The sequence below is a fragment of the Excalfactoria chinensis genome, chromosome 1 (genome assembly GCF_039878825.1).
Source record: "Excalfactoria chinensis isolate bCotChi1 chromosome 1, bCotChi1.hap2, whole genome shotgun sequence".
NCBI lineage: Eukaryota > Metazoa > Chordata > Aves > Galliformes > Phasianidae > Excalfactoria > Excalfactoria chinensis.
Window position 1 is genome coordinate 12,600,929 of NC_092825.1, and position 25,297 is coordinate 12,626,225.

Here is a 25,297-nt window from a genome sequence, read left to right on the forward strand (position 1 = left end):
ATTGTGCAGCTGATGTGCCAAATCCCTCTCCAGGTGAACCGTACCACATAATTAAACCCTCAAAAGGGAGAAGTCTGTGTGTATATAGAGCATTCACGTTTGAATCTCTATTGCAAAATTATTCACCGTGCTGTTACGAAATCCTACTTTTTAATGAATGGTATCTAAATTAATCTCAGACATGCATCCATTTCTAATTATGTGCAATAATCCTTTACAGGGACCAATTCATCTAAGACTGCCATCGGTTCAACTAAGAGCACGTTTTGCTCAGAATGAGACCCATCAGTTTCAGGGCGCTGCATAAAATTCCCATTTCTAAATACATCCATGTGTAATCGTACACTGGAATCCCCCTCAGCAATGCCAATTCCAAAGAAAAGCCTTTCCAAAAATCAAGTTAACACCTGTTTCCTTTACTGTTTTCACCCCATCATCCTCTCTGTTATCACCACCATTTTATTAGCCTTGCATTTAAAAACTGTAAGCATCACGGTCAGAGAGAAGCAAACAGATAAACGTTAATATTTTCTTTCCTGATTCATCATTTTGAATAACCAAAGAAAATACATCTCAAAGCTGTTCTTACATCTCTCCATTTTGGAAAGGTGACTTAACAACCCACTCCCCCCCACCATTTTCTGGATTTCTCATTGCTGGTATTTTGTTATACCAACGGCTACTGAAAGGTAATTCTGTTTGCTTCTAAATGCCTTAGCAGAAATACAATTATAAACCAAACCACACTGCTCGTTTTCATCTTCTAAAATCATGCATGCCACACAGCACTCGCTCATTTTGAAAGGTTTATCTTTTACTGTGCTTCCTTCAGACAGCATTCAGCAGAAGATGATTGTGTCTTCATATGCTGAAACATTCAATAAATATGCTTCAGGTAATAATTTCAGCTAACCATATAGTTTGAGTACATCAAATTAATAACCTTCTTTTTTTTTAATTTTTTTATGCCAATGCCCAATATCATAATGCCAATATACAGCATCTGGATGGTCCTCTGCACACAGCTGAAATGACTGCTGTAAATAGCTTGATGAAAATACTACTCTGATCCAGGTTTAAGCAGTTCCTACCATCAGAATTTACCTTGCAATCCAGCCACAAGCAAAACAGTAGCAAACAGACTGGATAATTTTAAGCCAACAAAATAATCCCAAGGAGGTTATTTTGTGTCAGAAAACTTAAAGTGCATACAGCGCCTCCAAATATTTCTTTAAAATGAAACAGCTACTTAAAATCATAATCATCTGATTGACAGATAAAATAATTGCTTTAAAAACACTTCTGAGTCATTTTGTCCTTACCTGCAGGCATGAACCATTACTGCATGCAGTGACTGCTCCATTTCCTAGCACAGACTTGAACAAGGATCACATCTATCTCACAGAATGTGACTAATTTGGAAATCTGTGATTCCTGAGCTACTTTGCAAAGGGCACTCCCTTTCCCCATAACAGGACATTAAATGCTTCATCAAGTTACATTTTCTGTTAATCTGAATTCAAAAGAGCCCTTTGTAACTGGAGAACGGTCTCCTGTAACACAACACAAACACTAAATCTTTAAAATGAATTCAGAAATCGCAAGGCCGTTTGCACAAAAGTGAAAAAGGAGGTCTGCAACCCCAGCACACAAGCAGCAGCCTGCTTGCTGTATTGCCATTTGCATGCTGCAGCCGAGTAGACTTCATTAAAAAAAGCAATCGATAAATCTTTGCAAAAATGCACAAAGCTTAACCAAAACCAGAGGCTCGATTAACACATTACAATCACCAGCATGCAGTACAGAAACGACACGAGCAAACTCAACATGGGAAAGAAAAAAAAAAGCCCTGTGCTGCTGCTTGCAATGCTACACCATTAATTGTTCATGCAAAAGATGTGGCTGTACCTTTCTGAAGAGGACGACTTCTCAGAGTTAACTGACATCAGCAGCTCAATCTTCTGCTTGATTTCTGGAAAAATCAGAAAATATTCACAGCCGAGATTGCCTGCCCTCGCTTTCCAAAGTCTTATAACCAAAGGAGTTTTTTCCTAACCCCTTTTGTTTCAAACGAGGCCACAAGATTCGCAGCACTTCTGTGAAGACCGATTCAATCGGGCTGGGAAGGAACGAGCTCCGGGGGCATCAGGCCCTGCCGAACTCTGCACATGACTGTTTATGAAAGCAGGAGGAACCATTTCTTTAGGCAGAGGGGTGTTGCCTTTCTCCAGACGCAGCTGACACATGCACGAGGTGATTCTTATCGCAACGCTTACAAATTGTGGCACTAATTTCAGTTTCTGGGGAAAAAAAGAGGACCTGATGATTTATGGCACGTAGTGTTGCTCCCCTTAATTGCCTAAACGTTGATCGACACCCTCAGAAACATCCATTTCAAAAGCCCTGAAAAATATGGCTCTTTGAATCATTTTTGTCACAAAGAATGAAGTATTAAATCAGCACTCCAGTACATGGGGTAGAAATCATAAAGGGAAAACACTCCACACACAGAGATTTCTTTTTTTAGTGCTCTGAGTTAAATTTCCTTCAGACCACTTTCAGAAGTAGTAGTTAAATTTCCTTCTTTTTTTTTTCTTCCTGTTTTTTTTTGTTGTTTGTTTGTTTGCCTTTTTTAATCTGTTAATTACCACCATAGCACTAAAAACAAAAGAGTAGAAACATCCACTACAAAACCTGGTGTACGCTAATGCCATAAGAGCTGCCCGGTGCCTCTCCAGCACCGCAGCACATGGAGCAGCTCAGCTCTGGCTATGGGGAAAGCACTCCTGTGCCATCTGTGGCTTCTTCCATGGGATCTTCCTGAAACAACATACAGAGACAGCTGAAAAATGACTTACAAGGAGCAGTACGGTTAAATTGTTTGTGACTAAAACTACCTCCAAGGATAATGCCACAAGTTTGAGTGTCACTTTAAGACCCTGGAAGAGACAGAAATAGAGGTATCAGCTACAGAGAAAAGGGGCAAGTCCTGGGCAACATTAAAACCAAGTTTTGTTGCTTACAAGTTGAGTAAATTTCTTATTATTTGGGATTAACCATTCTGCGATGGGAAGGCTTCAGCGTGGCTTTTTTTTTCTTTCTTTCTTTATAAATGTTACAAAGTCTCTGAATTCTCTGAAAATGGGAAAGAGAAAGTGGATATACTTTTTTTAAACCTACACTAAAAAAAATCATACTGGTTAGCTTCAGTATTCACATGCCCTGCTGGCAGGGCTGCAGGGCAGCAACGATCAGCACTTGGTCTAAGCGCACACCACTGCATCTCCCCAAAACACACAGACTGGAGAGGCCTCCACAAATGACCTCAGTTCTCTTGTCATACAATGGTTTGGGTTGGAATGGACCTCAAAGCCCACCCATCTCCAACTCCTGCCGTGGGCTGGCTGCCCCCCACCAGCTCGGGCTGCCCAGGGCCCCATCCAACCTGGCCCTGAGCACCTCCAGCGATGGGGCACCCACAGCTCTATGGGCAGTTGAGCCACGGCCTCATCACCCTCTCAGAGAAAAATATCTCCTTGACATTTAATTTAAATCTCACCTATTTTAGCTTAAGCCTGTTCCCCCTTGTCCTATCAAGTACTTTAGGCCACAGCAAGGTCTTCCTGGAGCCTTCTCCAGAGCAAACCAGCCCTGCTCCCTCAACCTGTCTTCACAGGAGAGGTGCTGCAGCTCTCTGAGCACTTTCATGGCTCTCCTCTGCACCCGCTCCAACAGCTCCACATCCCACTGGAGCAGGAGCCAGCTGGTCCCACCTCCAGACCGCAGCACCCAAAGCCAGGAGTAGCTCCTATTTAGGCCACGTGCATATTTGCTCTGCACCCCAATAATTCTAACACATCACTAAGAACTACGTTGTACTGAATAAAGACTTCACAGAAATCTTTTACACCTCCTGATTTCCAGCCATACAGTTATACCAGTATTTTTAAAACAGATTTTTAGTGCAAATTATGCCACTGCTATTCACAGGGTGTGATCAAAAACATTTATTGTAGGGCTCAAATTCACTGCAAAATATTTACATGCACTAGAATACAAAGTGCAATGTAAATGAAGTTACACCACTGAGTTTCAGCCTGAATATTGAGACTGCCTTTAAGATTAAAGCTGTATAGATACTTGAGGCAAAAAATGGCTCTGAGAAGTTTCCAAATATACTCTTATCTTGTATTACCCAGGTTCAAATAAAGTCTATACCACTGTATTTTCCCTCAGCACCCCACTGTGACCCTATGTACATGGTGTTCTTGTAGTAGCCCTGGTGCAGAACTCACTGTGCCACCTGCCAGACCTCTGTGACTGAAGGAGAATGTCTGTGAGTTCTCAAGTATCTGCCAAAGCTACTGAAAGGCATTTCTAACATGCACTGCTACAAAACACATACATGCAGTGACTCATACCTGCTCCACAAAAGGCAGGAGGCCCTTGCTCCTACACATCTCCTCTACTCTGAGCATCCCACGGGCCAAGAATCCTTATTCCTGAACATAACCAAGTGCACAGCGAGAGCCCACCTGAATTCAGAACGTGAATTTTGCTTCCCTTCAACACAGGGCTATTTACCAAGCTGAGTGGTGCCATCGATACATTGGAAGGAAGAGAAGCCATCCAGAGGGACCTGGACAGACTTCTCCCACAGGAGAAGCGGGCCCATGTAAACCTAATGAGGTTCAATAAGGCCAAGTGCAGTGTGCTGCACTTGGCTCAGGGAAATCTCAGGTATTTATACAAACTGGGGTATGATCTCCTTGAGAGCAGCCCTGCAGAGAAGGACCTGTGTGTCCTGGTGGACGAGAAGCTGGACATGAGCCAGCAGTGTGTGCTTGCAGCCCAGAAGGCAAACTGTGTTCTGGGCTGCATTAAAAAAGGGAAAGGGAGGTGACTGTCCCCCTCTATTCAGCTCATGTGAGGCCCCGTCTGCAGTACTGCGTCCAGGCCTGGTGCCCCCAGCACAGGAAGGACGTGGAGCTCCTAGAGCGGGTCCAGAGGAGGGCCACTAAGATGATCAGAGGGCTGGAGCACCTCTCCTATGAGGAAAGGTTGAGAGATCTGGGCTTGTTTAGCTTAAAGAAGAGAAGGCTCCATGGAGACCTCATTGTGGCCTTCCAGCACTTGAAGAGAGTGTTTAAACAGAAGGGGAAATGGCTATTTATGAGGGTGGATAGTGATAAGACAAGGGGGAATTGCTTTAAACTAAGACAGGGGGGGTTTAGATACGATATTAGGAGAAAGTTTTTCACACAGAGGGTGGTGATGCACTGGAACAGATTGCCCTGGAGGCATTCAAGGCCAGGCTGCATGGGGCTCTGGGCAGCCTGTTCTGGTGGTTGGCGGCCCTGCATATGGCAGGGGTTTGAAACTAGATGATTATTATGGTCCTTTTCAACTCAGGCCATTCTACGATTCTATGATCCTACACAGCATATCAAGGTCTGCAGATCTGCACTGCATTTCACTATGACCTGATCCACACAGCTGCTAACTTCAGCTTCACGTGGCCTCTTAAGTACCAGCACACTCACCATTCCCAACCCATTCTCCTTCTGTTCTGATTCAATATTGTTCAATGAGAACAGGTTGTCTCATTACACATTTTGTAACAGATTTTGTGTAGTCAGCTCTTAAAGCTAATAGCTACTTCTGTGAGAAGGACAACTTGAAAGGTTTGGACAGCTTTGTTGGAGAAAGCCCAGGGCTTCGGTATGTCATACTTTCTTATTTTCCAGTATGAGTGGAACTGCTGAGGGCTCAGTACTCTGAGGGAAGCTCCGACAGCTTCTTAATGCCTTTCTGGTCAAAGATAAAGCTGACAACATGGAGGTGTGAGCTGAAGCTCACTTCCCCTACCACTGATCTTAGACTAACATATCTCAATAATCTAACATGACTTTGCATTGCTTTTGAACTTGTTTAACCCTCATAAAATTTAAAACCAATTATATAAACAGGTATTATAAAGACTGGGATTCTGTGGCAAAACAAAATTCAAAGAGCTTGGAATAAAATGATCAGCTTATTCATTACATAAGCAAGTCTCCATATTATCTTCACATAGAATGGATTATTACATTAATATCTTATTGCTACCAACACTCTACAAGATATTAAAAAAAAATAATCCAAGATGCAAGCTCCTTTCCTGCAAACTTCAAGTCCCTGGATGCTCTAAGAGTTACACAATAAGATTGTTCTGCACCATCATTTTAATTTCACTTTCAGAAAGAAAATTCAGTGTATCTACAATTGATTCCATACAGTGATAAGGAGAATTTACATCAGATCAGATTTCACAGTAAGAATAATTTCTAGCGTCATTAATGAGGGGTCCCACTCACCAGTTAATAACATTTCCATCACAACGTTATTTAAATTCAGTGATTTTTTTTCCCTTCTCCATCTCTGCCCCTGTCTCATGAATTTGAGATGGGATTTGCCTATTTTACATCTCCCCTATTTGAGATTTTTGCAAGAGAACCATTTTCCCCATGTCTAAAAGCAAATCTATACCTTCGCACAAGCACACCACACACCTGAGGTGATGCCGACAACACAACTATCACTCCAGATACAAAGCTGATCATGGAGATGATATCACCACGATAAAACAGATGGAAACCTATCTGAGTTTTATTTAAAAAGAAAAGCCTTCTAGACCATGAGAAAAAAGATGGCTGCAGAAGTAGCAATGCTATCATTGCTTTATCTTGATTATTTCTAAATTACAAATCCAGCTCTTTAGCAGAATTGATTAGAACACACAAATTGTATCCCAAGTCCATATAAAAAAGTCCTTGAAATGGCGGTCTCTACCACCTACTCATCCAGCCTTTACAGCCAGAAGAATGTGAATCATAGTGATATTTGGTAAACTTCAAGCTTAAAAAAAAAAAAAAAAAGAAAGAAAAAGAAAAATAGGGAAAAAGTCCTACAACTGAGCAGCTCTTCCTTCAAGGCTCTTGGCTCCAGCCCCTCCAACTTCATGCAGAGCCAGCACTCCAACTTTTGGTTAATCCCATGGGCTGTGGCACCACAAACACTGGGTTATTCAGGACCAATACCAGGTATGGATTGGAAAAACATCACCTTAAATGGCTTTTCATGTGCTAATTAGATAACTATTGATCAGTGCACAGACAGACTGTGAAGATTCTGTCAGTACCTCTGCTTAATGAGCAAGCACATATGTTCTCACTGACGTACTCTGGACTGTCTTAATTTCAGAGGTAGCAAAAAGACAGCACTGTGTGTAGAACCACATCAAGAAGAACAGACCATAATAGTATGGCTAAAAAAGATGAAAAATTAATTCAAATTAGTGCCAGCAAATCCAAAAGCAGCAGTTAATAGAATGAAGCCACAAAATACCAGTTCAGGTAGGGAAGCCAGCAGCATTTCAGCTAACTCCTCAGTTGCTCCACACATTTTATCAGCTCACTCTGAGTAATTTTAGATCAGGTGTCAGACAACTGGCTCACATCCAAGACCCGAGCAAAGCAGATGCAGTAAGTCTCCAAAGCCATACTATTCAAACTCCAACCAAGGAAAACAAAAAGGCTCTGCACTGCCCCAAATGGTTTCATAATCATCTCCTTTTATTTACTTTCTATATTTATTAACCAAAGCAAAGCTATTTACAACCTCTTTTACCTCCTCCGAGATGCTCAGGTGGAGGTCATGCATGAGACCAGCAAAAAGTATCAGCTAATGCTAAAATAGGGAGGGATTTCCTTTTTGAGAGCATCAGCTCTCTGTCAAAAAAGGGAAGACCAGAAGCTTGGAGGGGTGAGCTCTATAAAGAAGTGCTGCCAGAGTTTTCAAACTCCAGAAGGATTTCTAGGAAAGCATCATGCCAAAGGCTGCAAGAATGAAAAGAGAAACCTAAAGTTTGCACAAAGAATCTAGAACCATGTCAGAAAGAATCATGGAAGAAATCTTCCCAACAAGCTAAAGAAATGAATCTATTTATTTCTATAACATGTATAGAGGAAAGAAAACAAAGCAAGTAATAAAAACATACCCAGGTTTTAATTAATAAGTAGATTCAGTCATGTTCTGTTGCTCTACTCCGATCAAAAAACAACAACTTCAATGCTTTTCTTTCCATTTCTGCACAGTACGTACAATATGACATGAGTGGAAGATGCTTTTAGCTTTCTTTCTAAGGTATTTTTACACATCTCCTTCATCACCAATATCTGTGTCCTCATCTATTCTCTGCTGTCTCTTGCTTCTTTCAGTCACGTTAGAAATAGAGCAGCTTGAATCCTACATTTTGCATATGAAAACTCTCATCCTTCTGTAATTTGACTGTCTTTCCAACGTTAGTGTTAAAATAAACAATCCCACTTCCCAGTCCCATAAAGACAGACCTGAAAATATTATGCAAAAACAGATCAGAGAACACACGCTACGTAAGTTTTCAATCTTGAAGCCAATGAAATGCACTAGGAACTTCAACTTGATTTTACGTGGACATATCCCTGTTTCGAGCTGTGGACATCATACAAGTGACACATTAAACAGTTCACATGGTGGTGATGAATTAAAATTGTCCTGCCAAGACACCAGTCAGCAGGAAAAAATCAACATGCACAGGTCTAAACACAGCTGGAGAGATTCGTTCCTTGGCTTTGTTAAGATAATGTTTTCTCAAAATAAGATACAGTTCTATATAGCGAACTGATCAAATACCAGGGGCTTCTTTGGAAGACAGAACAACCTCAGAGCAAGCCTATATTTGACAGATGAGTAATGAACTAGAAAATGGAGTAGTGCAGAAGAGTAACAATTATAATGACCCTAGAACAAATCCTTCTTCCAGGTGTTGCTAAGTTTTCAAAATGAGGGTAAAAGTTGTGCATGCGTCACAATGCAGTGCTTTGACGCTCAGGTGAAGTCTGGCAGCAGGTCACATGCAGACATCAGACCTCTGGAGGTGCTGCTCTGTGATGAGACTTCTGCTCTTCCAACAGCGCAACATGGCCAGCAAGAATTAGATGATGGTCTCAGTGCTTTAGTACTACCATGACAGGATAAAACTTGCTAAGTATAAAGCAGGCATCTTTCTATCTTGCATCTTTACAAACACTGGAAAGATTAGTTCACATGGAATTTCAAGACTGTAACTGAAATTCCTAAGCAACCTTTGGAATGTAAAAACCAGCCAGAAGTGGCAATGAATACAGTGGGACTGAAGCCAGGTGCCAGCACTGTCACCCAGCAGACCCTGAGAAGCTAACACCGAGTTTGTTTGTTACTTCCTTAAAGGTGTGAAATCCATGCAGCCTTCAGTGCATTTCTGGTTGGTATTTTCTGATCTTACAAACAGAAGACTCCTCTGCAGCAGTCAATTCTCTGTGTTCCTTCTGCAGAAGAGGTTCCTAACTTGCACAACCACAGCAATCGTGTCATCAAGTTTCATGTGGGTCACCAGGTTCATGCACATTCATGGATATTTCTGCTTTCAACATATCTAGAAGACACGCTGTGAAGAATACAGAGGTTGCACAGGTGTCCAAAAAAAAGCTCAAATGTTGCCTTCTTTCACCAGCAGAAATAGCAGTTCTCCAACCAGTTTAACACTGGAAAATAACATAGTAGCTATATGGACTTTTTCAGGTCTGGTACACACAACATTCATGGCAATACTGAGACAACAGACAGTGACTTGCTAAATAAGGAACGAGTGATAGAAACCTGCTGTTTGCAATCTCCTGTTCGGAGATTACACTAATATTATCAGTTTTATTCCTGTTCAGTACCCCATCCACGCTCACGGCATGAAGAAATTACAGCAGAACGTTTAAGGTTATGCATATTCAAAAGATAAATTGCCACTTTAAAAACTGTTCACTTTGATTTGATAAAACTAACTTCCTCCTTTTCTAATGGAGCATATCAAGAAGCCAGTGTTGCTCTATTCTTCACCAGTCCTGCTGCAGTTACTGCTCAGAATGTAAATATATGTTTGTTTTTAACAACACAGCCCCCCCATATGTACACACACATATATAAAAGTTAGGATAAAAACCAAAGTCTTTTACTTTCCCTTACATCAGGAGAAAGATTCGTGCACTCAGGAGTCACAGGTACATTTTTCCTGCTTCACATTAACAATACCACGTCTTTTCTACTTTCTTCATTCTTAAGAAGCCACAGCAGCATCACAGCTATCCTTTCAAACTGAGTGTTCCCTGAGCTTCAGTCAAGATTGAAAAAATAATACTTGTAAAAAAAGTAGAAGAACACCTGGCTTCCTTCAGAACAGCTGCTACCACCTGCCTGCACCCAGTGACAAATCAGGGCTAACTCCCACAGACAGATACCTCGTGTCAGCACGCTGCCAGGAGTTCAGCCTTGTCCCCTTTAACACCAAGGGAAGCCAAAGATGACCTGAAGACAGCACAGGTCTTCAGTGGTTGTTTCTGCCTTGCTTTTACAGAGGGGAGGCTGGAAACCAAAAGCTTCAGAAACATCCAAGCCTCTCCAAAAGGGGAAAAAGCATATAAAATACGGAGACAAATGTGCCTTTCACCTGTTGGAATATTCTGTTCCCAAATAAATATACAGCCCAAGCCTCATGCTTAATACCTCTGAATAATTTAACACTGACAAATTCTTGAATTTCTTTTTTATGTTTGTATATGGAAATTTTTGAAGTTTGAAGATAAAGCTGTGAAAGCATTAAGCATTAGGAATGCATTAAGGATATGATGAAGTTAGTCTAAAAATGACCCACTACCAAGTCAGGGAAGCAGCATGACAGTGGAGTGTAACTATGCATTTGAATATTATTTTTAAGTCACCCACACAACTTTAGCTGAGTCTTGCTGACACAACCTGGCGGGAGTATTTGTTCATTAAAATGCTTTGGGAAAAACAAAGATGGCATTAAGAGGAACTCCTCATTCTCCCAGTTCTCCTCGGGCTCACTATGCTGGCAGCCCCAGCTGCCCTCCAGCACAAACTGCTGCTGTTCTCTCCCTCTTCCCGCCCCTTTGTGCCCCAGTTTCTCCCCCCCGGTGCTTACAAATCTTTAAGTGTGGATAAGGAAGAGGAAAAAATAAAGACCCAGTAACTGCTCTGCCTAATGTTTATTTGAAAGCCTGTGGTTGGACTGAAAGCTATTCTTCAAAGGAAAAAAACACGACGTTCAAGTGTCTTTTTGCATAACTGCTTGTCAGATTGAATACTAGTAAAGCAAACCAAGGAAAACATTATTAACCCCAAATATCACTGTGCTTGTCTTCTGACTATTTGTATGCATTTATCCACCCTTGTTATGAGAAAAGTTATGCTTGGAGGGAACAGAGACAGAGTTAAGAACATATTCCAAAGGTGCTGAGAAGGAACGTTCATTTCTGCAGGTTACCTATTCTGGGCAAGATATAAAAACAACAAAATAACACAGTGATACATTCACTTGATATCTTCAAAACATTTCCTCCTGTCCTTTAAAATCAGCTGCTGGTTGCTCCTTCTTACTATCATTAAAGCAACATACGGGAACAGCATTAAATAATGCAGCTAGGGAGTGATTTAAGAAACTAACAGCTAACACAGCAAACAGCCAGCAGTATCTTCCTGATGCTGCCTATAGAGAGGGAGATGGCACACTGAGTGTGCAGGGTCAGCTCTTCTGACAAAGCTGAAAGAAGTGCCACATCCAACGTGATAATGTCACACTCAAACTGGATTGCTTTGATGCCGTTACTACTGCAGTGGGTAATTTCTGATTTCTAGTCTGAAGTTTATCTAAGCTATCACTTCTGTGATCCCATGTACTGTGTTACTGTGTTAGGATTCTTCTGACAGCAGCATTTTCTTGCAGGTGTTTTCTTGCACGACTAGATGCTGCATTCCATTCACATGTTCAGATACTATTATTTTTCCAAGCAAGAAAAAGTTTAATTGCTCCAATACAGAAAAAACGAGCCAAATTCTAGTCTCAAACGAAACAGTTTTCTGTTCGTCCAGACTGAGTCAAAGCACACGTTCTCTTCTAAGGACTAACTGCGGGGCTCAGAAAACCTCACCTACAGGCTGAGCCAGATCTGCACATACAGGAGATAAAGCTGTGCTACCTTCCCAAAAGGACCACATTTATTAAATACATGCTGCAATCTTAAAATTCTGGGTTAAAATTTCACCTTTCCCTAAATTATTGTTATTACTTGGTATTTTAAAGACCTTTAAGTTTTATCTTCCCGTTACAAAACCCCTGGTGAAAAAAAAAAAAAGGAAATACTTTTCCAGTATGCTTGTATGCTTGCTAGATGTTTTTTAGCATGTTCTGCTACTGTTCAATATTATGCTTGTAATCACAGTGCCTACGTGACTGCTTTCTCCATATATTCTTGCAAGACTTTCACATTTCTTATTCAGCAAATAGCTTTACTGGATTTTTACGCTCTGTGGTAAAGAGGATGTTCTCAGCTCTGCTCCTGCAGGAAACAAGACAGGACCTGTTAGGCCTTTTCTGGCTCAATATAATAAGACAATCAGCTCTAAGAAAAAGTTCCATCAAGAAGTGTGTGTCACACATCATAAGCCAAGCCCTCTCCTTGCCCACAGCCACCTTGTCCCAGTGGGACCTGAGGCTGTACTGTTGGTTCTGCCTGCAACGCAGCTGAGCAGGAAGGTCAAAGTGCTCTGTCAATCACCAGTTAAGCATGCTCATTGCTGCATATATGGGACAAAGCAACAGGAGAACCAGAGAAGATGTGAAAGATGGAAGGAGAGGCATCCAAAGAAGACATGGGTAGTCCAAAAGCAAGGCACTGACCCATGCCCCACACACTGAGCAACACCCAAATACTCGGGGGGTTTCCTACAGTTCCTCAACTGGGACACTGTAGAGTTACTGCATAATAGACTGGTCTGTGACCACATCAGCCGTGTAGACTAAATTCTGGGACTCACTGGCACTGAAGGCTTTGCCCCAGAGCAGCCTTCGTAATATTACAACAAACCTCAACATTCCATACCTGAGGAGTCTGGCATCCTTCAGCGCACATTTTCCAGCTAATTTCTCATGGAAAAAGAAACGGATGGCCAATACAAACTCCTGAAGGCACTGAAATCCTCTGCTGGGACCTGTCAGATCAACAGCGAGCAGACTGCGACCATCACCATGAAACCAGCGCCATCAGTCTATGGCAACAGACAACCAGTAGCAAAGCCTCAACAACCACCTCTGAGCACACCGGTGGCTCTCCATCCATATAACATCTTTATTATTTTAAAATATAACTCCAGTAAACAGAATAGATCTATTTAAGATATGTATAAATCTACTTTCTAATTATATTGCAAGGGTGCTTCCCACATGTACCATTTTCAGTCACCAATTGCGATGCCCTGGTTTTACACAGCTGCATGAAATGACACTGGAAATGTCATCTCTTTTTTCTCCTTACAGTCTGAATGGTCAGAGTAGTAATACAGGATTGTATTTATTTAAAGTGGTATAAATGTTAAACACCCTAACTCTGTTAATTTAGTCTTCAGCCAAAATCCTCCATAATTTACGCTTTCTTTACCGCAAGGAACATAACTGCCAAATGTCTTCCTAAAATCTGAATGCAGTTATAACACACATAAGCATTGATTATCTATCATTGCATATATAGGGTATGAGCATATTGCTATACTCAAAAATGGAATGAAGAAAGATGGGGCGCTTTCAATTAAGGAAGAACTGTGAAAGTTTTCTGGCAGCTAGACACAAAATATTTATATAGGAAAGAAGGGAGTTCAAATTAACAGCAATAAAGGAATTTATAGAAAGCAGAGGGCTGTCCAGACGAGAGATCTCATCCTATCATCAGTAAGGTGATTTACATCTCCACTGTTTTGGTTTTTTCCAAGTCTCATCTGCATCATACCACAATCAGCTGCTACTGATGAAAAATACAGCGTGCTCTGCAAGTTAGCTCTGTCTTTTTGTTTCCAACACTCTCTGCCCTTCTCCAGCTGACTTCCCCATCACTTATTAAGCAGCTTCATGGGTCACCTGTCTTGCCTAGAAGCTGGCTGCAAATACTTTGGCACTGAGGGCTCACGTAGGTGGTAAAGCATTGCCATCCACCGCAACTGTGAGGTGACACCACTCAGTAGCTAATCGTGCCATCCTTCATCATCCTCCTTCTATATAGCACAAAGTAGTTTTCGTTGAGTGTTGCCTCCAAAAGCATACAACCAGCATTCAGCTACCAGCTACTGCCCCTCACGCACGTCCATACACCCTCAGCCTCCTCTTCTCCAAGCCACAAAGTCAGAACTCCCACACATTTCTGTCCTCCTCCGCAGTGATAAAAAGAGCAAGATGCCTTCCATTTACTACTGGCAAGAAGCCTCTGTAAATCACGATTTTTAACAACATAGTCCTAATTTTGGCAGTTGGTGGGGCAACTCTGCACGTAGCACACAGTGTTGAACACGATACCATCACAGCCAACTACGACTTTCACAAAAAAATAACAAACAAGACCAACACGGAGAGTCCTAAAGAAATGAAAAGCAAGCAGGAAGGAAAAGCAGACTTGCAGGTAATCACTGAAGGCTCTGAGGAAAAATCCCCCCTTGATACTCTACTTAGAGCACCTGAATTCTCTACCAGCTTCACCATCCTTTACCATTCCCTGATGTATCCAAGTTTGCAGTCATACAGGATACGTGCCTGAAAATCAGATCATTCAAGTTCCAACAGGACTGGTGAGTCTAGCCCCAACAAAGCCAACTGATGATCATCCTGGCTCCTCACAGTGAAGGAAATATGCTTCAGAGATTGTGTGTTTTGACACACAACTACAATTTCACCCCATCTGTATGATACTCTGAATATAGATTTATATAATCATTATTTGCTACGGGTGTTTAAAACCCATAATGAGATTTTTTCTATATGCACAAAAACAGGGGAAAAAAGAAGTAATGACCCTTACAAACTTACTTTAAACAACGTTATTTTGTTAAGTCACAAGGATCAACAATTTACCTTCAAATATTAACTAAGAGCTAGATTAAGGAAAAGAGATAAAGGAGTACTGGTGGGAAATGTGGACCAAAATAAAATCAGCAGAATTCATTCAGTGCAGAGAAAAAAATCATAGCAGGAGAAAAACAAAGCAAAAATTCTGGAAGGACAAGAGAAGAACATTGAGGTGGTGGAAAGGTATTTTGCCAAGGCAAAAATAGCTGAAAACAGTGGGCAAAGAAGGATGAGAGCTCTCAGAAGAGTGTGGGAAGAAAAGCAAACTAAAAAAAAAAGGACTATATCTTGCAAGGGAAGACAGTGAATGCAGCAAATGTTCTCAATTTAATGGAGCCAATGTGTGGTTGCTTAGGAGAAGGCAGGCAAGAGCACTTTCAACATTTTAAGATTAGCATGCGCTCCTCTGTGCAGCATCTACAAGACACACTAGAATACACAATGAAAAATACAACCTGCTTCCTTTCCTTCCAAAATAGGGCTGTGACAATAAGCTCGCAGCTACTCCCCAGCACTGCGGCTCCAGGTTGCAACCGCAACCAGGCAAGGACAGCAGCAGCTGGGCTGCAGCAGGCCCAGGAAATATTATATATATATGTATCAACTCAAAACCAGAGTTTTCTTCAGACTTTTGTATGATTTGTTGGGTTTTTTGGGGGAAGGTGGGGGAAGAGGAGGGGAATTAAACATGCAACACCCCCAACTGCTACGCTAAAGTTGGAAAAACTCCCAACTGATGTAAGTCACCAAGCCCCTTCTTGAACAAGAACAAAAAAGCAGCAAGACTTAACAGTGCTTTGCTTTATTTTCACTTCAAAATATAAACAGGAAAGGTGGATGAAACAGATAAAATATTCACACTTGCTTCATTACCCAAGAAACCACATCCTTAATTTGTTTCTTTCCTAACTAAGATGACTAGATAGAGAAGAGGCAGGCTAGATCCAGAATTAATATGCAAGAAAGTGCAGAATAAATTATTTTGCTTTACACTTGGCTATATCCAAACATCCTTTCAGAAAGCAAGCTGAAACAGTTTCAAAAGCTACCAAACCCAGCCATCCATTGTACTCTCTGTCAGGAGCTACTGACCTCCAGAGAACAAAAGAACATTCTGCCTGATCACCCAGCAAGCTGCTCAGAAAGGCAGCTGACCCCAAGGTACATGGGTCCAAACTTGACTGCTCAGATACACCAAGAGAAACAGCTCAGACAGTAATATCTTAAATTGCTTGTATTGCACATATCTGACCATGCTAGAGTTGCACTTAAATTTGCTCTACTAATAGTGCAATAAGTCTAAGGCTCAGTCTACAGAAAACCAGCACGGAACCTGCAGCTGCCTGTAAATGATCATTATACATATTTTACGTAATTATTGCTCTTTTCCTATCACCTGCCTTCCCCTCCCCATCACCCTCATTTATGATAATCACTAGCCTTTCCCTTCCCCATCACTTTAAACAATAATAAACTATTCAGGCAACATCTGACCTTACTTGTATCTCAGTCTCACTCCAAAGAATCTCCCTTGTTCTGATTATCAAATCGAGACACCCTCCAGCACCAACCGCCACCTGTGTGCTGAGTGCTGAGGGCTGCCGAGGCCTTTCCCATCTCCTGCTTCCACCCTGCAGCAAGAAGAGGGGGCACTTCTGTGGCCCTCTGTACCCAGCACCAAGACAAGGCCATGCCCGCAGCCTGCCCTGGGCTGCTGTGTGCCTGGGCCCCTCCCCAGAGCTGAGACCTGGGCTAGGCCCTCACCCTGTGGGGCAGAGTCATTCCCTCTGGGGAGAACAGAGGGGACCAAGGAGGCCCTGTGAGCTGCCCAGAGGCTGCAGGGAGCTTGGGGCTGTCCACTGGACTATTCCCAATGTCCCAGCACAGCATCTCAGAGAACAGCATCTCAAGGGCCCTCTTCTTCAGGACTCACCTCAGTGTCATCCACTGAACTCCTACTGTACCAGCACAGCAGCTTAGAGAACATCAGTTCCAATACTGCCCTCTTCTTCAAGACATGTCTAGAGGCTGCAGGGAGCCCAGGGCCATCTGCTGGACTCCTGTTGTCCTGATGCAGAAGCTTAGAGGTCTCCAGTCCCAGGCTTGCCCTCTTCTTGAGGACTCATCTGGAGGCTGCAAGGAGTTCAAGGCTGTCCACTAGACACCTCCCATTATCCCCATGGAAAAGCAGAGAGAACACTAGGCCTAGACCTTCCCTTTTCCTCAGAGCTCAGGAAAGAAGAGAGATCTTGGGGAAGGATGAGGATGGAGGACAGATAAAAAGGAGTCCCAGAGAGCAGCAGCTGGCCCAGGGGCTTTCTGTCAGATGGTGACACTTCAACATCAAGATGGAAGCTAAAAGCCCCTTGTGTACCACCAAAAGATGTAGCAATGTCTCTGGGCAAGCATGATGTTATAGCTCTTGCCCAGTCCTGATGGAAATGGATCCACCTCCATCAGTTCATCCGCTAGAGGTACGTCAACCTCCATGGGCTCAAAATTGCCCTATGGTGGGTCTACATCCATTGGCTCAGGTTTGCTGCTGCTCTCTAGAAGCCAAAGCTTCATCTTTGGTGGAGGAGGATGGATCCTCCTCCACAAAAGTTCCCACAATAGAAGGAAAGGGTCTATCTAAGAAGCTCCTTGTCTCACATATATGCTTCCCAGACTGAAGTTGGCTAGCAACTGGTGTTCTGTTGTCAGGGTCCCAGTACTTACAATGGTCATCATGGAGGTTGCCCATGACATCAGAAAGCCATGGCAGTGTGACCCTAAGAATGCCCCACAATGACCAAACCATGGCTGTGTTGGGTGAGGGGAGGCTATGGCCTGAGAGTTGCCCTACTTGTCACCAGTAGGATTCAGTGGGGCTCTGTTTCAGGGCCCATTCTCTACAGTTTTCACAGTCTATTTCTCTTTAATGTTTTCAATAACGATCTGGAAGCTATATTAAGTAAATTTGTGGATAAAAGCTAAGCTAGGAGGAGCGTTGACTGCCTGGAGGCTAGAGAGGCCTTTCACTGAAGTCTTGACAAATCTGAGGGCGGTCAGCAACTGCACAAAGCAGAACAAGTTCTGAGTTTGGCCCCTAGGATGGGGCAGTCATGGCTCTGCGTACAGACCGGGGGGTGAGAGGCTAGAGAGCAGACCCACCAAAAAAGGGATCTGGGCATTCTGGTTGGTGGCATATTGAATCTGAGTCAGCAGTGTGCCCTGGCAGGCCAAAGGGCCAACTGTACCCTAAGGGGCCCAGCACTGCCAGGCAAAGGAATGATTTGTCCTGCTCTGCCTGCTGTAGGCTCACCTCCTGCACATGTGGGCACAACATAAGGACATAAACCTATTAGACAGCATCCAAAGGAGGGATATGAAGATGGAGAAGGGTCTGAAGGCAAGGTGTGTGAGGAGAAGCTGAGGGTTTTCTCAGCACAGAGGAGCTAAACGGAGGCCTGATGGCGGCTGCAGCTCCTCACAGGGAGCAGAGGGGCAGCGCTGAGCTCTGCTCTGTGTGACAGCAACAGGGCCCGAGGGAACGGCATGGAGCTGTGCCAGGGGAGGGGCAGGAAGAGGGGCTGGGGAAAGGGTCTGCACCAGAGGGCGGTGGGCTGCCCAGGGCTCTGGGTACAGCCCTGAAGCTCCAGCAGTTGAAGGAGCATTTGCATTTGGGCAGTCCTTTGTGGAACTAGGGTTTGGACTTGATAATCCTTGCAGATCGCTTCCAAATCAGGATGTTTCTAACTGCAGCTCCTAGGGCATCTGTGGTATATAAATCTAGAAAGCAGTATGGAGATTACTGAAGATATAAGCATTATTCTTAAGGAGAAAAGGAATTGTCTTCCTACAGCAACTTGTTCTGCTGACTGAAGAAGCACGATGACAACTTTAGATCACTTTTAGACAGTTTACACTAGGCGAAATGAATTCAGCCTTTTACTTTCAACCTGAGTTAGCACAGGCTCCTTTTGCCACAGATGGAAATGGGAAGTTAGTACAGAATTCATCTCATCTAGCTAGTTAATGGAACTCGATATACAACCCCAAGTGCCAGCTTTTCTCCTCTGACAAGTCTAGGTATCAGATGCAGGTGCTGACATTGCAGACATCCACATGAGGACAAGCAAACCCCATCTTTACCATGCAGGCACAAAGAACTGTATCAATACACATTCAATCTTTACCTATTTAAGCATCACTGTCTGTTACGATTTAATGTATAGAAATATCATTTAATTTCACCCTACTTTGTATCTTGGCTGTATGAACCTGTATAGTACAAGGCCTGATCCAAAAGTAATGCCTCCTATTCTATCATGTTGGACCCCAAAGTAAGAGGCAGATATTGGTAGTATGGAGGTAGAGGCTGAATCTTCCCACCAATATTCCTTTACATTTTGTTGCTGTGTGACAGATGACAGCAGAGGAGCAGTCTAACAAAATGACATCTGATGTGGAAGTGCATATGAAGCAAAGGTGTGGAACTGAATTCCTCCATGTGGAAAAAAAATGACAGCTGCTGACATTCATCAACATGTGCTGAACGTTTATGGAGACTGAACAGTAAGCAAAGCAATACAGTGTGTGCTATGTGACAGCAGTGGTGACAGCAACAGTAGGTTACCTCCATGGATGCAAATTTCTACAAGCACGGCATACAGGCTCCTGTTCATCACTGGCAAAAAAACCACAAATTGCTAATAATGGCATTGACTGTGTTCAAAAATACTGAATTTGCTCCATCAAATCCTGTTACCATACTCTTTGTATCAGTTGTAATTTCCCATTGAAATAAATAGGAGACACTACTTTCAGAGCAACATATGTAGAAACAGAAGGGCAGGGACTTGGATTTTTTGTTGCTGTTGTTTTCAGTTTTTTGCTGGCTGTTGGTTTTACAGTAGATTTATTCAGGTGTTCAACAACCTTTTAAAAATTGCTATTATTCATTGCAATCCACATGTGATAAACTAACAAGGAGCTATTCTAGTATTACTATGCTAATATATAAATCCCCCTATAGAGAGGCAAGTAATCAATCATACACAATGAATTGCAGAAGAGACTGGGTCAGAGGGGACCCTTAAAGTCCACCAGTCCCAATCCCTGCTGTGGGCTGGCTGAAACCCACCCCCCGTCCCCCTCAGCTCAGGCTGCCCAGCCTCCCAACCAACCCAGCCTTGAGTATTTCCAGGGATGGAGTATAAATATTAACAATTATTCTTCCACGAAAAAGAAAAATAACTTGGATATGACGAAGTTGAATGAAAAGGCACAACAAATCAGGCAGGTAACAGAGAAGAAATAGTGTTATAAATGCAGTTATAGAAGTCAGACAAAAAATAATATTGAAATAAGAATACACATAAATGTCAGCAGAGAAAATTAATTATTAAAAAAAAAAATCTAAGCAGGAAGAAGAAGAAACAACAAAAACAGAACACTTCAGCACTATTTCCTTCATTCTCATGATCGGATTCACAGTTTTAAGAAGTAACACAGATGGGGTTATCAGCATTCTGCAAAACCGCCTGGAATAGTGAGAGTGCCCACGCACACATGGAATCCTTGGTCACTATTACAAGGTCATAAATATATAGGAAGCACAACATACCCCAAAATTTAACGATGTGGGTATTAACCATGATGTTTGGCCCTACTCAGAGTGTTCCAGCATGCAAGAAGCTCAGGGGGAGTTTGTCTCTGCCAGGAAGGTTTCCCTTACCGATTCTTTTGTTTCAAAGACAGGCAAGGTTTCTGCAGCTGGGAAGGGCTGCATCTTACAGCCTTTCCTCACACAAGAGTTTTTGGATAAAACTGTTCTCAATAACGCTCATGCATAAAGCCCTTGCTTTCATTAGCCTGCTTTTTAAAAGACCTTTCCTCCGTGCTCCTTCCTCACCAAAACCAAATTTTCTAGATTGCTGTTCGTTTAACAAATCTTGTTTTAACATGGTTTTGAAAGTTTACAGCCAAGATTTGGTCCCCTCCGTGAGCTAAAGACCTTTTGGCTAGGCTAAAACTGACACCACTATGAGACTAGAGTGACAAATAGGCCATACGAGGGGAGACAACACACTGCACAACACCAGCTGCTACGACATTCCAACACAAGCCTGTGATGCACATACATTACTGAACGTGTTGTTAGTCAGCCCTCCGGCAGGCCTTCCCCAGCCTCTCCTGACTCAATTGTAAGCACGTGTTCTTAAATCACGTCAAGGATTGTTGTTTTATTTTTTCTTGTTGCCCTTACCCTCTGACCAGTTTGTACGCTGAACAGATTATCTGTACGCTTTAAGCCGCATCTTGACATCTTTTGAGATCCACTCAGAGAAAACGTGCTCAGAGAAATGTGTTTTGGACTACTGTCTTCCCTTATACTGCGCATAATATGAGAATCCTAACAGAATGTTTTCTCTCCTGACAGCACAGGTTACGTAGCGACAGCAGTATGAAATTATCGAGGTACTTCTGCCAGAATCTGAATATATAAGCACAGGAGATGAAGAGCAGCCTGCATTATAAGTCTAAGGATAAATCATAAATATGGATTAAAAACAGGGAAACATTATCTATTCAGATGGCAAATTTTATCAGGCTATGCTCATTTTCTCAAATAGCTTTGACACATCGCAGCATTGCAATGGCTCAAAAACCAGCAGCACCCGCAGAATTTGAACTGCAAAATACGAACTATTAGGCAGTAACTAGAAAAATAAACATTTTAGAACACACCATGCCCTGTGTCAGGATACATTTGTTTTATTGACAAAGCACTGCAGAAAAGGTTCATCCAAAGCACAAAATGCATTTATTTTTAGCAACCGTAAAGACCGTCAGCTGTCAGGGAGAACCCGAGATGACTTTTTTTGTTGTTGAGGGTTGTTACATCATCTTTCTGTTAAAATCGCTTAGCTTTTCTCCTTTGCATGTTTGTAGGTGTTTAATGAATCTCTGCAAGGGAATGCTGGGTTAAGCATACTCTACACACACCTCACACCACTAAGACATTAAAACTGTTTTAAGATACGTTTCCATGCTAAGTCCTTATTTTCATCTCCTTCAGCATTATAGCCATGGTTCATTTGTGTCAGACCTCAAAGCCTCCCTAAGACACCCATTTCCCATTTCTCTAACATCAACACCAGACACAGACTTCCCAGCAAATGCTGAGGCTCCTCTCTACACCAGCCAGAACATCTTACATAATAACGTATTCTTATACAGTGTTTACATTACATTAGCCTCAGTTAGGGTTAGAACATACTGTTCCATATAAAGCACTATGACAAGACTGCTTCCCTGAAGAGTTTACAGTCTAGAATGCAAGGGAGAGAAGGAAGGCATAGGAAGATAAAAGCACTTATAAATGCATCTCCACACACAGTGCTTATTATTAGAGCAATGCAATTGCCAACCATATCCATCATATCCTCAGTTCTTTATGGGTATGAGAGCAGAAATGGCTTAGCAGACTGAGAAAGTGAGGCAGCTTCATGTTTGTCCTGAAGGGTATTTATAGGAAAAGGAACACCGTGAGAGGAAGAACGAAGCATTTTCAAGAGACAAGGAATGAGTGGGCAAGGCTTGAGACATCGATAGATATCAAGAGACAGATGAGGACATGAAGGAGGGACACTGTGGGCAAGTGCAGATAAAGAAGAATGAACTGGATTAGAGTAACAGGAAACACCAGTGAAAAAAAATTTAAAGGATCATTTGGTCAAATCCTGAAATGGAATACATTCCATATGCTTCTTGGAATGACTAGAAGGGATGATCCTATAGTAATCATGTTGATGAATGAGGCATATGTATTTTCCCTCTCAAACTACATCTTTCCACTTGAGAAGTCATCTTTTAGAAGGACAATACGTTTTATTGCTCCCAGCTTACACTGAGATTCTTTTGCATTTCAATCTTCAGTGACAGCACACAAACTACTTCAAACCTTTAAAAAAAAAAAAAAAAGTTCTCATGATTAAAAACTAACTTCACCTAAAACAAGCTGATGGTCCAATAACAGCTTCATCTGCAAGATGTTATCCTGAACATGGTGAATTAACAGTATGCAAAATACAGAACCTTGAAGAAGTGATTCATCATCTCCTTGCAGTGTTGCCTCACAGGACAGACAGCAGGAATGTGAAAGTATTATTAAATGATTTTGTCTTTAAAAATTACCCTGTAATCAAGTAAGTTAAAATACTTTCCTCTTAGTTGTTAAACGACCTCATTAGGATGAGGATACATCTACCTCTCAAATCTCTTGTACATCTTAGCTGAATTCTGTATTTGTTTTATATTGCTTAGTAGTAAGGTTACAAGCTTATCAGTAACACAGCTTACCTTCAGAACACTGCTGTGCGCATTTAAGGTTATCTGAATCTCCTTCCTGTCTATATGGATGCAGCAATTTTAGATCGCTGCAGTACCTTTACATTCTGACATCATTCTTAATTCACACATTTCTGCTCCAGGAAATCAGTAACTGCACCATATTACTGACTGGTAGTAATTATCAGCAATGTCACACCACCAGTCAACGTTTCTTTTCCGCAATTGACCCCAAACCACAAAAGACACTAAATTATACAACTAGGCCTCCAAAAAAAAGGGCCACAGGTCTCTTCATTCTGTGATGACACTAAAGAAATGGCAGTAGCTTTTATCCACTACATCGTTTACTCTAAATCTTCTCTTCACAGTCTGAGCTATAATAGACTCTACCTAAGAGATGAGGGCTCTAAGCACCACTTAGTTCAAGGGCAAACGTAGCATGCAAAATTTCTCACTGTGTGTGGCCTGCTGATTCATGCAAGAACAAGGTTAAACAACAGCTTTTTGTAGATATAAAATTCAAAAGCATTCACCCAATGATTTCCTATGAACAAACACCAGCTAATAACCAGATTGAAACCTTTTTGTCAATCAATTGCTTCTCTTCTCATTATTGAAGAGAAAGCCCTACTTTAAGTCAAATTAAAATAATTGAATTGTAATGACCTCGCTGCATTATCACTGCTGTAATCACTACCTGCTCGTTGAGGAGAGTCTCTGAAGAGTTCAGTGGTAATAATCACCTACTCTTACACATGGCTCCAACCCCCCTTAGCATCAGGACAATGCAGTTCAATTTCCTTGCTTTTCTAGCAACAAGGCAATCCAATGAATTCCATGTAATCAAGTCTGGAAGTAAGAAAAACAAGGGAGAATGAAATTATTTACATTGCTGAGCTTTAAGCACCAGAGGTTTTCAAGTTTTGGGGACACCTGTACTCCAGGCAGTATTTATTTTGAAAAGCTTCTGTAGGCTCTGCTGGCTCCATGTTTGCATGCAGACTTGATACAAGCCTGAATTGCAGAACGTCCCACCTCCTTGACAAGCTCTTTATCTTAACATGGTGCATTTAAACTATGTCCCATTAAAAACAAAGAAAGCAACTGAAGGGGCAGAAATATAACTTCTAGAACAGGGTTTCAGAGGACAATGCTTTAATATTTGTGGCACACTACTAAAAAAAAAGAAAAGTAGAGATATCCCAGTCAGCTTTCAAAGCAGTTCCTACTGCAACTACTCAATGGGGTGGGGACTACTGTACATTTATTCATTCTAACTGAAATACACAATAATTTAGAAGAATTACTTATGATTCTCTTCAAAGAAAGACATCACAAGCAATCATCACACTTGGGTTTGTGGTTGAGGTATTTTTCACATTGCAAAATTCAGAGTCGTTGTTATACATGGAGTTCATGAGGCTGATGAGCAAGGTCCCAACAGGGCCTCCAGAGCCCTCAGCTTGAAATTGCTTTCTAGGAGGAGGTAAATGAAAGAACATAAAGTCTGTATTCTCTTAAATTACCCTCTTACAAAGCATTTATCTCTGTTGGAGAACTGGCAGATGGTGAGCTAACACAATATTCACTGTTATTTACAGAAAATAATTACAGAGCTTACGTTCTCCATAGGTTGCTCCAGAAGTAACGCCTCCTGTTTGTTTTGATTAAAACCACAACAGATACAAAAAGTGCAATAACACTGCTTGATAGAGCAAATTCATACCTTCAAAACACTATTTTTCACCAGACACCAGCACTAGCTTTGTTTTTGGCCAGCAATGAACAAGAGCCTGCATGCCACGCTTGTAAACATCTACACCAGTGTAGGTGACCCACTATTTCTGTCACCAGTGTTGAAATGCACCACCCACGACCTCAGTGTGCTCACATCTGCTGCTTGGTCACCACAAACATCCCCACAGTCTTCCCTGCGTACAAACAGGA

The 25,297-nt window shown here is 42.0% G+C and overlaps 1 protein-coding gene across 7 annotated transcripts in view; it reads right to left on the reverse strand.

Moving 5' to 3' along the window:
• The window catches only part of SRPK2 (SRSF protein kinase 2), a 135,243-nt gene that overhangs the window by 84,993 nt on the left and 24,953 nt on the right, over nt 1-25,297 (reverse strand). Inside the window, exons 1-2 of one of the 7 annotated variants that reach the window (XM_072327231.1) lie at nt 2,057-2,152; nt 1,909-1,972 (exon numbers count right to left, since the gene is read on the reverse strand). The exons of 3 other annotated variants lie outside the window; for them this stretch is intronic. In XM_072327231.1, the coding sequence (XP_072183332.1) occupies nt 1,909-1,946 (38 nt within the window). In that variant the 5' untranslated portion in view covers nt 1,947-1,972; nt 2,057-2,152. Of the gene's footprint in view, nt 1-1,322; nt 1,406-1,908; nt 2,284-25,297 lie in introns of those variants that run through there. 3 more of the 7 variants (XM_072327229.1, XM_072327228.1, XM_072327227.1) reach the window with 3 other exon arrangements.